At 39.4% G+C, this 15,615-nt stretch overlaps 1 protein-coding gene across 27 annotated transcripts in view; it reads right to left on the bottom strand.

Annotated features, from left to right (window-relative positions):
- Positions 1-15,615, bottom strand: part of kif1aa (kinesin family member 1Aa) — a 243,450-nt gene that overhangs the window by 12,497 nt on the left and 215,338 nt on the right. For all 27 annotated transcript variants that reach the window (XM_028794777.2, XM_028794779.2, XM_028794780.2 and 24 more), the window contains 5 exons: positions 15,175-15,381; positions 10,281-10,352; positions 8,826-8,950; positions 6,779-6,922; positions 5,219-5,411 (listed from right to left, as the gene is read on the bottom strand). In XM_028794777.2, the coding sequence (XP_028650610.2) occupies positions 5,219-5,411; positions 6,779-6,922; positions 8,826-8,950; positions 10,281-10,352; positions 15,175-15,381 (741 nt within the window). The remainder of the gene's footprint in view (positions 1-5,218; positions 5,412-6,778; positions 6,923-8,825; positions 8,951-10,280; positions 10,353-15,174; positions 15,382-15,615) is intronic.

Genomic DNA, 15,615 nt, shown 5'->3' with positions numbered 1-15,615 from the left:
ACGTTTGTAAACGTCTTTATGAAGTTCTACTTTCTTTTTACTCAATGTCTTTTAATTCTGAGCCGGATTGGATGTGCTTTTTTTCAATTCCACTTGTTCCGGGCTGATAATTACTTTCCTTATTTTCTGAATTTGCACCTTGATTATTCTTTTTTGCTCTTTTTTCTGTCCAACGCATTTGAGTCTCTTTTCTCTGCGCCCGATTGGACGTGCTTTTTTTTTCCATTCCACTTGTTCCGGGCTGATCATCACGTTCCTTATTTTCTAAATTTGCACCTAGATTATTGTTTTTCTTTTTAGCATTTTTTTTCTCTGAATCGCTTTTGGGTCTCTTTTCTCCGTGCTTTTCTTTCTTCTTCGTTTAATCGTCGACGTTTCATTTCTACCCTATTCATTTCTACCATATTGACCTTATACACTTTATATGCACTGAAAGCCCTGGAGCTGTGTGTGCTGCATGACTGCCTTTACACTACTGATTTGTTTTTTTTTTTTTGATATTGCTTGTAAGTAGGGTGTGTCTTACAAGACTCTCGTTCTATGTTCCTGTGAGACGCACCGTGGCAGGTCTCTTTCGTCTCGCGGGTCTTTAAATTATCTTCCGAGAAGATCACGTATCGTAGACTTTCAGGACAGGCGACAGGATTTCTTTTTATAATAGAGAGAAAAGCACAGCACACGTTTGCACCTTCCCCTTGCTTTATGTGGTGTCCTCATTTGTCCAGCTCATCCCAGTCATGACTATTGACGGTGGCGGGTTCAAGAGGCTCCCATAACTGGAAGAGGGTGCATGGAGCAGGACTCGCACCATTGCAAGCCTTGCTTTGAGTCTATGAGAAAATAATTCTAATTCACAGACCAAAGGAAGGTCTGCTAAGCCATATCCACTCCATGTTGGTCCTGCCATTCCAGTGTTATCCGTATTAAAATAAAAGATATTCCTCTGAGTGCAGAGAAAATTAGTTGAATCTCTAATGCAGCAGATTACCTGATGAGCTTTAGTTATTTTAAACAATCTCTCATTTTAGCTAATATTAATGTACTAGCCATGTGCGCCCAACTACGTTGCGCATGTTAAAGTTGTCTGTGAAGGGCTCCCTGTTTAAACGCGGCTGCCAGTCGTGAACTGGGCCCTTCGTCGCACAGCATTATGATTTTTTATAAGGGAAACAAAATTACAAAACAAAACCCTTGGACATTGATTCGATAGGAACGGCCTACTCGGAATCACTGTCCAAATAGTAATTATGTGGTGGTGGAGGAGCATTTCTGCTTCTCTCCGTTCACAGTCCGTCTCGTTTTCATGATGCTGTCATTTCCTCTCATGATCTCTTCTCAACCTTTCTCCAATCTCACAGGTTGCTTTGTGGCAATCCAAAGAGTAAGGACGAACCAATGCTTCTTTCTTGAACTCCAAACGCCGACTGATGGAAAATCACAGAAGTGTGCCCGACTTATATACTCTGACTGCCGACTCCAAGAAGTGGGTGAACATTCGATTTGGATGAAGTGCTGCCAACGATGGTTGATAGAAACACAAAAAACCACAGTCTCGACAACGAAGCAGGTGTCGACGCCAGATCTAAACACAAAGCACGGTGTCGACCCCAGATCTAAACACAAAGAGTGCTATCGACAGTGTTTGTAAACAAAAGTAACAACCAAGGTGTTGTGTATTCAGCTAGTACAAACAGCACGTAGTCTCCTTTAGTTCAATCCTCTTTAATCACCACACTCCAACCTCATCCAATGATCCTTCCCCTCACTTCCTCTCCTCCTCCATCACTACTGCCCTTTACTGAACACAGCAGGAACACCACACAAGGCAGTGAATTCGCGGACAAACAAAGATCAAGATCCAAATGAAGATTATATATAAAGATTATGGTTTTAGGCTTGGATTGTTTATGCTCTTATCTTTTTAGACCTAATAGGCCTAATTGTAAATGTTTCCAGAGAAAACATGAATAACCAGTTGCTTGAAATTTCAAAACTACATGTATGATACAAAACTTTGAAAAAAGTTTCTTTGGTGTAACACTAAAAAACAGCAGTTTTTAAAAACACTTAAACACAACATTTTTAATTTCTCTGGATATTCAACCATCCAGCATGTTGGGACTGTGGTTAGTGTTGCTGCCTCAGGGATTTAGCATCCTGGGCTTGAATTCCAAAAATTAAAAATACATGCCACAGCAGAAATGTACTGTATAAGATTCTGACTAAAAGGAGAAAACTGTCATGTACAGTGCATCCGGAAAGTATTCACAGTGCATCACTTTTTCCACATTTTGTTATGTTACAGCCTTATTCCAAAATGGATTAAAGTCATTTTTTTCCTCAGAATTCTACACACAACACCCCATAATGACAACGTGAAAAACGTTTACTTGAGATTTCTGCAAATTTATTAAAAATAAAAAAATTGAGAAAGCACATGTACATAAGCATTCACAGCCTTTGCCATGAAGCTCAAAATTTAGCTCAGGTGCATCCTGTTTCCCCTGATCATCCTTGAGATGTTTCTGCAGCTTAATTGGAGTCCACCTGTGGTAAATTCAGTTGATTGGACATGATTTGGAAAGGCACACTCCTGTCTATATAAGGTCCCACAGTTGACAGTTCATGTCAGAGCACAAACCAAGCATGAAGTCAAAGGAACTGTCTGTAGACCTCCGAGACAGGATTGTCTCGAGGAACAAATCTGGGGAAGGTTACAGAAAAATTTCTGCTGCTTTGAAGGTCCCAATTAGCACAGTGGCCTCCATCATCTGTAAGTGGAAGAAGTTCGAAGCCACCAGGACTCTTCCTAGAGCTGGCCAGCCATCTAAACTTAGTGATCAGGGGAGAAGGGCCTTAGTCAGTGAGGTGACCAATAACCCGATGGTCACTCTGTCAGAGCTCCAGAGGTCCTCTGTGGAGAGAGGAGAACCTTCCAGAAGGACAACCATCTCTGCAGCAATCTACCAATCAGTCCTGTATGGTAGAGTGGCCAGACGGAAACCACTCCTTAGTAAAAGGCACATGGCAGCCTGCCTGGAGTTTGCCAAAAGGCACCTGAAGGACTCTCAGACCATGAGAAAGAAAATTCTCTGGTCTGATGAGACAAAGATTGAACTCTTTGGTGTGAATGCCAGGCGTCACGTTTGGAGGAAACCAGGCACCGCTCATCACCAGGCCAATACCATCCCTACAGTGAAGCCTGGTGGTGGCAGCATCATGCTGTAGGGATGTTTTTCAGCGGCAGGGAGTGGGAGACTAGTCAGGATAAAGGGAAAGATGACTGCAGCAATGTACAGAGACATCCTGGATGAAAACCTGCTCAAGAGCGCTCTTGACCTCTGACTGGGGCGACAGTTCATCTTTCAGCAGGACAACGACCCTAAGCGCACAGCCAAGATATCAAAGGAGTGGCTTCAGGACAACTCCATGAATGTCCTTGAGTGGCCCAGCCAGAGCCCAGACTTGAATCCGATTGAACATCTCTGGAGAGATCTTAAAATGGCTGTGCACCGACGCTTCCCATTCAACCTAATGGAGCTTGAGAGGTGCTGCAAAGAGGAATGGGCGAAACTGGCCAAGGATAGGTGTGCCAAGCTTGTGGCATCATATTCAAAAAGACTTGAGGCTATAATTGCTGCCAAAGGTGCATCGACAAAGTATTGAGCAAAGGCTGTGAATACTTACTTTATTTTTAAAAAATTTGCAAAAACCTCAAGTAAACTTTTTTCACGTTGTCATTATGGGGTGTTGTGTGTAGAATTCTGAGGAAAAAAGTGAATTTAATCCATTTTGGAATAAGGCTGTAACATAACAAAATGTGGAAAAAGTGATGTGCTGTGAATACTTTCCGGATGCACTGTATCATTTCACATTTGATAAGGCAAGCCTTTCAGTGGGCAACCTCTGCTGTGAAAATGTATAAAGCTTCTTAAGGTAGTTTGCTCAATTTTTGTGCTCAATGAATTGGAAAACAAGCAAATTTCAAAAGTGGGAAAGAAAGTGCCTTCTTAATTGTATGTCTGAAGTCAATTTAGCCTAAAGTTTCTAAAGTCTTAGTATAACATGTTTTTCATTTAATGCTTTACCAGACATTTATTCAATTTCTGTAGGTGTATTCTTCAAATTAAGATCAGTACAGCTGTCTCCTCATTATGTGATTGAGTTACTGCTTGGTGCACCTTTACCTCAGAAACAAACATCAGGTCCCTAGAATAAGGCTATGAAAGATTATGATAGAGAAAATTTGGTTCTTTTCTCATCTAACAGTCATATTATTTTTGTAGAAAAGGAAGATGGTACTTCTCATCAATAAACAGATTACAAGGAAACAAATAATCCCACTCTGAAGAATAATTCCACGCTTTCAATTCGGACTCCCTTAAAACAAGATATTAGTTCAACAATATTTACTACATTAGTTTTAGTCCAAATGTGAACACATAAGCCTTAGCACTTACCAAATACATCCATTTTTTAAGCCAGGAATGTTACTGAGTACTGATCCGCATTGTGAGGTTGGACATATATTGTAAAAAAGCGCATCAACTAAAAAGGGACCTTACCCCTGGAAACTACGGAAGATGCAGTTTCTAAACAATAAGAAGAGTTAACTTAGTTATTAAAAGGAGGCCATCTCTGATAGCTGGAACACTGAATTTTTGGCAGAACTGATAACTATCTCTTTTTGCTATTAAACACATTTTCCCAAATTTTAAAAATGGAAGCCTTATTAAAAGATTTTTTTTATGGCTATAAGTTGAGCACTCCCAAGTTGTCGCAATATGAAACAAATAGATTCACCTACATGCCCAATGTTTAGTTTGAAGACAGAAGAAGAAAAGCAAAACATTAAAAGTGGTAAAACAGGGAAAAGCGACACAAGTTTTTGCGGCTGGCTCTGTAATAACGTAAAGGACAAAAGAAAAAGTAAAAGAAACTTTCATTTCTCTCCATTTGGCATTGTCACTAAAGAGAAAACCTGGGCAGTGCTCCTCTCAGTAATTCAGTGCCCCAGACAGTTGTGCATCTTTACTTTGAACTGCTAGACGGAAACTCGTGTGAATTCAAAATGCAAAGTACAGCAATCTTAGCCAGTCAAGCTAAAGACCTTCTCCCTCTCTAATGATCTTCCGACATCATGGGCAAATTATTTTTTAGAGTGGACCCTCAGGCCTTGAGCCTCGCTGCAAGTGTGAAACTGCCCTGCTGCACCTACCTTCAGCATGGCCTGTTGATCCTCGCTGTATTCAACCTGGGCAGAGGAGAGATTCAGTATGGCTCGTTCCACATTATCCTTCTCACTGTTATAGATGTAGACATAAGGCCGTCGCACCACCACAAAGCGCTTTACCCAGCCATTTGTATGCGGCTCCAGGAAATGCAGGTAGCCTTTTTTGGATACAATAGGGCTGTAGGAAAATAAAAACATGGTTGGCTGACATGAATTGTCCTTAACAAGCTGTTTAGTATTCAAACAATTATATCAAATTAATATTACAAAAAAAATTCAGAATTGGAAGTGTTTTTTTTTAAACCTTATGTTGACCTCTACCGTCTACTATGATCTGCACATTTTATTTTGTCCTATGTAATTTTTTTGATGTGAAAAGAACATAACATTTAGATAAAGTTCATTAATTAGTGGAGTTTTCAAAGAAATTGTTTTTGACATCTTATAGGACCATCCTAACTGAGAAAGTGTTGTTATCTTGGTAATTGTACTGTTTTTCTGGGATGGCACAATTGTTGAACAACACCCTACAGCATAAAGGATAAGATTTGAATCAGAAGTATCTACTAGACAGGCACCAAATTTTTCAGCCACCAAAAATATTTGGCAAAAAAATGGCACATTCAGGGGTGTGGGTTGATTTGTTTTCAATCCTATTCTCCTAAAATTGATCTATTTGTATGGAATGTTGTGTAATTTCAATAAAATCAATAAAATAAAAAAAATAAATTAAAAAAATGGCACATTAAAACAATTTCTTTTTATTAGCTTGCATTTTTATATTCAATTTTATTAAAAATCATAAATAAAAAGTGAAATTGATTTTATTTAGGTTTTATGCTAGGGGGCACAAAGACAAACGGGCAAAACATATATAAAAAAAGTATTCTGCTTTTGGCCCAATGTTTCTTGAAATTTGGCTTTGACGAATAATGATCTTTCTGGTGCATCACTAGTACGGTATCTACCTACACGTGAATGCTATGTCGCTGTGCTTTTACCACCACTCTACACTCCTAATCTGTTTCATCTCCTTTTAGGTAAAATGACGTTTAGTACTATATATGCATGCTGGGAAGTGTTTACTCTGCTTTCATGATTTAAATGCTTGTATCTAAAGAGTTTTATAATTTGTTGTACAAGATGCCAGATTATTGGTTAAATACAACTGACTGATGCACAGCCTGACCAATTTGACTGGTCAGATTAGACAGTGATGGGAAAACAACCAGAAGTATTATGGTTTTTGGTTCAATCTCAGAATTAAAACCTAGTAACTATCCCCACAGCCCTTCTTCATTCCAGTTAACATATTCATGGTACCATTTTATTTTGAAATAAGACCTTCTTCTACAAGAAGACAGAGCATAGTTGCTCCTTGAAATGTTACTCCTAAGTAAATATGGAAATTAGTTATGGTAATGACAAGTGTCTGTAGTTCTTTAAGAAATCTGCTGGAACCTAAAACCAGCAGCTACAGAAGAACAGTAAACATTAAAAAAGGGTGGTGGAGATGTCCTTAAAGGTGAAGAAAGTTTAACAGACCTGACACGGATTTCCTGAATATCAGGCACAAATGTCCGCATTCTCCTTTTTGTCTCTGAACGGCCACTTGGAGATTTCTTGTTCTCTCCATCTCGAATGGTATCAGGATCTGGGCTTGCAGATCTAGATCGTGGTTCTGGGGTCCTGCAGCAAAAACATTTACACTGTAAAACAAATTCTTTCAGGAGCAAGGCTCAACTTTTCATTATTATCAGGAAGAATGATAAATTCACCTGAACTATATTAACTGAACAGTTACAGTATGTTCACACTATTAAATAATATCACATTTGCGGCAAAAGCATTTTTTTCTGTCTTCTTATTTCTGTCATCAAAACCAGGATGCTCTGGGTTTTTCTCCTCTACAAACCTTCGAGTACTGCTATGTTTTCTTTTCTGTTGCATGGGGACCAGAACGGCACACAGTTCACAAGATGCAGTCTCACTAAACCATGTTTTCTGAGCATGAACATCCCTTTATTTGTATTCAATATTTTTTTACAATATGATGTAACATTTTATTTGCCTTGTTTAATCCATGTTAAAGACAAGGTCCAAATCCATCCAAGTATACTGTTAAAAATGACACATTTATTTACATCAGCAACCATTAGGTAAATATTTATGAAGGCACTGTGGAGGTGAGTCAGTGATGTCAAAGAATAGTGTGAGAGTTGCTGGTGATTTTCTGAACACTTGCAGCAGCTGTATTCTGGAGTCTAATATATGCTAGTAAAACTTACTGTAACAATTGTGATATTGTAATGATATTTATGTTTTCAAAGACTTAATTTTTTCTAGTTTGTTTTGCATTAATTCTTCCATAAAAATACAAATAAAACAAATAATAATCTGGAAATGTACCAACTATTATTCCTCCTATGTATTATATGAAACATAGCATCAAGGAAACGGGCAAATAACTGCAACCTTCACATCTGTGAAACTGCACAATGTCTGTAATTGCTACATGTTTCTGAGTGAGTTGTACATTGGACATTGTCCTCACAGGTGGCGCAGTGGTAGTGCTGCTGCTTTGCAGTAAGGAGACTGTGGAAGATTGTGGGTTCGCTTCCTGGTTCCTCCCTGTGTGGATAGCGCTTTGAGTACTGAGAAAAGTGCTATATAAATGTAATGAATTATTATTATGATCAGAATATAACAAAACTATATGGATGCAACCAGGTAAACAGTATCAAGGGAACAAAAATATCTATATTTCTTATGCAGGCTGAGACTGTTTGGTGTGAACCACAAAATACTGCTTCTACACATAAAATAATACGGCCTGGTTTGGAAATATTTCACTCCAGATAATATCAAAAATACCTGCATTGTATAGACAGCTGTGAAATCGTGGGAATACGTCAAAGCTTAAATGTACAAGTAGCCTAAGAAGTGAGTAATAGGTAAGCCCTGAAAAACATCTAAGGATTTACACATGTTCTTCATTTTGTGTTTCAACTTCTTCTATCAGCTGTCCATTTCAGGTGGCCTTAAACATCTGATCAATAGGTACAGGTATTCTTTAACAGTAATATTCATTTAACAACATGATAGGAGAGGTGTGCTTTTCTCTAATCTTCTTTCCTTATACCGTGAATGTATTTGTGTTTATACAGGGAAAGCATTGTGATGGGGTCAAAATATCAACATAGATTTTTGTAGAGAAAGACGTGTTTGATACATTTGACTTTTCTGATTTATCCTAATTATGTGTTTGTAATATAATTTTTTACTTTGTTATTTTGGTCATAGGGTGTGTTAATGGAATACACACTAAAGATCCAAAATCAATTTCCTTCCAAGGAAATTATTATTTTAAATTTCCAAAGTTTGCTCTTTGATTTCTTCATAACCTTATAGAAGAAGCAAAGAACAGAGGTATCTCTACTACTCCATTTTTCTATTTTGCTTAATAATAAGAAATGACCCTAGTGTTGGAGTTCATAGTGTTCACAGCCCATATCGTGCCCAGTCAAGTGAACTATATAGAATTATACTGGGTAGAACATCTTCATTTCTGTCCTACAATTTATCTTCTGACCTGAGTTCTGCGTTGGTGTTATAGCGCCCTTCCACCAGTGATGGGCAGGTTGAGGATGGGGTCAAGGAGCTTGTCAGTACTGTGGCTGAAGTGTCTCTTGGCAGGGTGACTGACATCTCAGAGAGCTGTAACAGAAGCAAAATGTGGAAATGATGAACATCAACTCAAGTGGAATGACTACATCGTTTCTAATTTTTGCTAAAGCCTTTTTATTCACATAGCATAAGCCTGTCACACTTATTTAATGTGTTTTGAATCTTTTTCTTGCAGCTATCCATCTATTTAAGTAATATCTATTCCAGTACAGAAAAAATGAAATAAACAAAAAAAAAGAGTAAGGGTAACTGCTTTCATAATATTCATATTACCTTATTAACAGACTGATCTATTGATTACATTATTTGCTAATTATTTAAGACATTAACTAATCTGGCTATCTATTTCCATGCCTTCATTTTGTGTGTTGTGATTTGAAGTCAAGGCCTATATGGGATGAATAAGATACAAGAAAGTAATAAACCCTGCCTCTCAGGGTTGGGAGCGAGATCCTGCCTCAAGTGGAGGAGTTCAAGTATCTCGGGGTCTTGTTCACGAGTGAGGGAAGAATGGAGCGTGAGATCGACAGGCGGATCGGTGCGGCGTCCGCAGTGATGCGGGCTCTGCATCGGTCTGTCGTGGTGAAAAAGGAGCTGAGCCATAAGGCAAAGCTCTCAATTTACCGGTCGATCTATGTTCCTACCCTCACCTATGGTCATGAGCTATGGGTAGTGACCGAAAGAACGAGATCGCGAATACAAGCGGCTGAAATGAGTTTCCTCCGCAGGGTGTCTGGGCTCTCCCTTAAAGATAGGGTGAGAAGCTCAGTCATCCGGGAGGGGCTCAGAGTAGAGCCGCTGCTCCTCCGCATCGAGAGGAGTCAGATGAGGTGGCTCGGCATCTGATCAGGATGCCTCCTGGACGCCTCCCTGGTGAGGTGTTCCGGGCACGTCTAACCGGGAGGAGGCCCCGGGGAAGACCCAGGACACGTTGGAGGGACTATGTCTCTCGACTGGCCTGGGAACGCCTTGGGATTCTCCCGGAAGAGCTAGAAGAAGTGGCCGGGGAGAGGGAAGTCTGGGCATCTCTGCTCAAGCTGCTGCCCCCGCGACCCGACCTCGGATAAGCGGAAGAGAATGGATGGATGGATGGATGGATGGAATATCAATGCATTGCAGGGACTCTTGTGCAAAACCCACACTCAATCTTCATAGGTTTGAAATGGGAGAAGATACCAGAAAACATACCGGGTCAAGGTGCAAACTCCACAAAAAGAGCAGGCGTAATTTCAATATGAGGCAGCAACATTAGCCATCATAGCACCATGCAGCCTAGCTATTTTAGCATTCCACTTTCCCTCTACAGAGCTATTCGCAGTAAACAGAATAATAAAGGCTTTACCACATTTAATGAACCTACCTTACTCTCACTGGCACTGATGCACACGTGACTGTATTCCCTGTTGAAAGTGTGAGTGAGAAGCCGCAGGCACTGGAGAAGACAGAAATAACAAAATATACAGATAAAGAAAATATCTTAGATGATTAAGCCTTCACTGGGTTTCCTTCTTCAATTTGCCCACCTCCCTCTCTTCTCAGTATCCATAATTATTTCTCCACTTTGAGACAAAAAACAAAAAATGACTAACTTTCTGTTTAACTTTTAGTAAAGCTACAGGGCTCCTTAATGAAAAGCATTTTGTTATTGAATATAGAAATAGCTGCAGGAAACATGCATATCAATTAGTAATTTTTAAATTAGAGTTTCAAAGTGTAGCCAATCATAGTACCTGCCAAAATCACTTTATAACAGACTCCATCTTCTACTAGCTACCATAACTCTTATCTATAGTACAGACATTAATGTAAAGAAATTTAAGATAATGTTCATTTATTACTTTCATTTTTTACGTGTGTGTGAATGTTGCCAGAGGCTTTGTTTCCAAATACTGTACAGTAGCTTATGATTGTTAGTTTACCTTGGACTAAATGAGTTTTGTTTTACTTTAACAAAGCAGAACAGTGTTAGAAAAATCAAATACATCAAAATCAAATTAGTCCTCTACAGCGCATCTTCAACCTAAGCCTGGAACAGGGGAGAGTCCCGAGGCTTTGGAAAACATCGTGCATCACCCCAGTCCCAAAGGTATCACGTCCTAGTGAGCTGAACGACTTCCGGCCTGTCGCTCTGACATCACATGTGATGAAGACTATGGAGCGGCTGCTGCTTCACCACCTGAGGCCACAGGTACGCCACGCCCTCGACCCTCTGCAGTTCGCATACCAGGAGAAGGTGGGAGCGGAGAATGCCATCATCTATATGCTACACCGATCACTCTCCCACTTGGACAGAGGCAGTGGTGCTGTAAGAATTATGTTTCTAGACTTCTCTAGCGCTTTCAACACAATCCATCCTCTGCTCCTTAGGGACAAGCTGACAGAGATGGGAGTAGATTCATACCTAGTGGCATGGATCGTGGACTATCTTACAAACAGACCTCAGTATGTGCGTCTCGGGAACTGCAGGTCAGACATTGTGGTCAGCAACACAGGAGTGCCACAGGGGACTGTACTTTCTCCGGTCCTATTCAGCCTATATACATCGGACTTCCACTGCTATCGTGGGCTGCATCAGGAGTGGGCAGGAGAAGGAGTATAGTAACCTCATCAAGGACTTTGTTAAATGGTGTGACTCAAACCAACTACACCTGAACACCAGCAAAACCAAGGAACTGGTGGTGGATTTTAGGAGACCCAGGCCCCTCCTGGACACTGTGATTATCAGAGGAGACTGTGTGCAGAGGGTACAGACCTATAAATACCTGGGAGTGCAGCTGGATGATAAATTGGACTGGACTGCCAATACTGTTTCTCTGTGCAAGAGAGGACAGAGCCGGCTATACTTGTTTAGAAGACTGGCGTCCTTCAACATCTGCAATAAGATGTTGCAGATGTTCTATTAGATGGTTGTGGCGAGCACCCTCTTCTACGCAGTGGTGTGCTGGGAGGCAGCATAAAGAAGAAGGACGCCTCACGCCTGGACAAACTGGTGAGGAAAGCAGGCTCTATTGTAGGCACGGAGCTGGACAATTTGACATCTGTGGCAGAGCGACGAGCGCTCAGCAGGCTCCTATCAATTATGGAAAATCCACTGCATCCACTAAACAGTGTCATCTCCAGACAGAGGAGCAGCTTCAGCGACAGACTGCTGTCACTGTCCTGCTCCACTGACAGAATGAGGAGATCCCTCCTCCACCACACTATGCGACCTCTTCAATTCCACCCAGGGGGGAAAAACGTTAACATTATTCAAAGTTATTGTTTGTTTTTACCTGCATTTTTATTACTCTTTAATTTAACATTGTTTTTTGTATCAGTATGCTGCTGCTGGAGTATGTGAATTTCCCCTTGGGATTAATAAAGTATCTATCTATCTATCTATCTATCTATCTATCTATCTATCTATCTATCTATCTATCTATCTATCTATCTATCTATCTATCTATCTATCTATCTATCTATCTATCTATCTATCTATCTATCTATCTATCTATCTATCTATCTATCTATCTACACACTCAAATAGCAATGATTTGCAAAACTGCTAATATCAAACAGTAAGTAACACTTCTGTGTTAATGCTATTAAAAAAACCTGCTCAACAAAATGGAATGGGATCGTCCATGTATGCCTTCTATAAACCTTTGTTGAGGATGCAATGAGCACTGTGATGCTACTTGATAGCTACTGTATATTCAGGAGAACGCCAGTCAACTCCACAGAAATCTGCATGTCAGGGTCTTATATATTGACATACCTGAGGTACAATACTTAAGAGCACAGTGTGGGAGAGTATGTGAATGGCATGATGAAACATGTCATGTTTTAGACAAACATTTAACACCATAAGGCTCAATTTTTTGGGTTCATCTAAAAACTGCAAGTCCACTGTAAATTGGTGTTTTCTAGATGAAATCATATGTCATTTTAGCATTTTAAATCTACAACTACAAAGACCGAAAAGGTAGAATGTTCTCCACATGAAACAGCACCATCTCTAAAGCAATACTTAGCTGGAACAGCAAATGTATACATTTGCAACATTACATGATGTACTTAAGCACCAAAACAATGCAAAAGAGACTGCAAAAATACCAAAAAGAAGCGTTTTTATAGATAAAATAAAGTTAATAAGTGATGAATAATAAAATAAGTAACAACAGAACACTCTAGACAAGGAATGCAAATATATATTTCTGCTCTGTGCCAACCTAAACAGGATATACACTCCTGTCCACCAGGTAAGGTGCCTTGTGCACTTTCCCGCCGAAAAGTACCACAATAAGAACACCTTTTACTTGCATCCTGCACCGCTCAGCTACCTCTGGCCACTCTTCCTTCAGTCAACAGAATGATAGCCTCGCCCTTCCCTACTGACTCCATACTTCCTTAGGTTTTCATATGAAATACCACCTCTGCTTTGTCCAAGAATTACTTTCAGGGTAAAATCTGGGTTGGGATTATTTTAAGGAACCCCAAAGACTTTGTGGTTAGGACTCCAATTAGAAGACCAATGTGACTACAGCAGTGTTGTATCCCACCCAACACATATTTAAATTGTAAGGCCAACCCAAGGACATTTGTCCATCGTAGCAGTTATTGATGATACAGTATAAACAGGCTGTCAGACTGTGTAACTTGCAAGGCTCATACTACTACCACTTGGCAAGAATCTCTCATTTCTGGGAGGGTCAGCCAATCCCGTTACATAATGTGCTGACAGCTCTCTTACCTTTTGCTGGGCCGTGTAACCACATTCTCCTAGAATAAAAGTAGGACTAAGGGTGGGTCTCATAATAATTTATATAGTATGTGTAATTATTATTTTTCATATTTCTAACTTCCCACTACAGTTTTTATAATGGCAGCCATAATGCCATATTCAAATGTTTGACCCATGTTAACAATGCTCAAACATATACTGTAACAACTCTACATAGCTATCAAGAGGTCCTAAATGCCAGTCAGATCATACAGAATAAAGTGCATATTAGTGCATTGTAGACAACATGTTGCACACATCAAGACAATGACAAAAAATAAATAAATAAAGCAAACCTCATATGTGGCAAATGACTAATTAGCCACAAACTCAAACATGTACAGTGTATTAAACTCTAGTAAGTAATGTTATGGACAGTGTTACTGAAAGAAGTGCTACAATTTACAAAAACAAATTGAAAAAATGTACTTTCTTAGCTGAAGCTTTCTTCTAATTTCAGGAGAACAGTGGAAAAAGTAAGGCAGAACAGCTACTTCTATAATTAATAAACACAACTGCCTGATGTAGGTAGTGGAACTTTCAAGTCTTCAAAATCTTGATGAATTCTGTCAGTAAAACACAGATTTACATGACATCTGTTAGGGCTCCTACCCAAGTTGCCTACATCCATTTATATTTGTGAATAATTTTCTACTGTAAATGTGTTAAAATGGCAAGAATAAAACTGGATCACAAAGACTCATGAATAAGAGCACTGTACCCCTGATAATAATGACCTTATAAACATATAAAGCTATCTGTGCATAACACCAATAATAATAATCCATCCATCCATCCATTGTCCAACCCGCTGAATCCAAACACAGGGTCACAGGGGTCTGCTGGAGCCAATCCCAGCCAACACAGGGCGCAAGGCAGGGAACCAATCCTGGGCAGGGCGCCAACCCACCGCAGAATAATAATAATAATAATAATAATAATAATAATAATAATAATAATAATTCTTTACATTTATATAGCGCTTTTCTTACTACTCAAAGCACTTTATGTCTGATCCTTCCAAAACTTGGGAAGAATTTGACCAACATCTCTAACTACTGTATACTCACCCTGTAATAAATTATTGAATATTACAATTAATTTAGCTATTCAACCTTTTTTGTCATTATAATACTTTTAACAATTGGGCTGGTGTATAGAAGAAGTGCAAATCTTTATGGTAAATTTAACAATATGTTGTTGTTTAAAAAGTGACTGTACAAAATATTATTACTAAAATATTTTTATCCAAAGAAACAGTAAATCTCAGCTACATATTTATGCTGTAGGGGAGTTTGTAATTGGCTTCATCATATAACATGCTAACTGTTAAAAAATAAAGGACTGAGATTATACATTTGTCCAGAATAATTTGTAAGTTGTCTACTTTTCAGCTGCTTATACTGTATTGAACAACAATTGTCTATAGAGACACACAGTTAAAACATTAAAACGAATGACACCTTTAAGTAAAATAGCAGCAGTAGCTTACCTTGGCAGCCAGCTCTCTTTGTCGTTCATTGGGACTGTCAGGGACTGGGTTTGGCCCTTGGGGCCCACTCTCTGTGGAGGACTGGGAGGAGAAGCTATTAGATTCACTGAGATCCTCACTGCCACAAGAAGACAGTGATTCATGACCACTGGGCATTGAAGTTTCCAGCTTTTCACGCAGAAGGAGGTAATGTCGGGTTTTCTCCACCTATGAGTTAAACAATGGGATGTGTTTCACTGTACCAGTAATACATTTGTAAGGAGAACATTTACAGTAAGTCAGTAAAACAATTAGGTCTTGATTCTGTGTTCTAAAGATGTTCACGGAGCGACTGATGACTATGGAGACATTAAATTGGATTTGAGATGATAGCCAAGCCTTGCAGCAGCAACAATTTCTAGTTCTATGGTCAATTAATCAGTGACAACATTTTAGACCTGG

The sequence above is a fragment of the Erpetoichthys calabaricus genome, chromosome 2, assembly GCF_900747795.2.
Source record: "Erpetoichthys calabaricus chromosome 2, fErpCal1.3, whole genome shotgun sequence".
Taxonomy (NCBI): domain Eukaryota; kingdom Metazoa; phylum Chordata; class Cladistia; order Polypteriformes; family Polypteridae; genus Erpetoichthys; species Erpetoichthys calabaricus.
The sequence above is the reverse complement of the archived record's forward strand: the minus strand, read 5'-3'. Positions and strand labels throughout refer to the sequence as shown.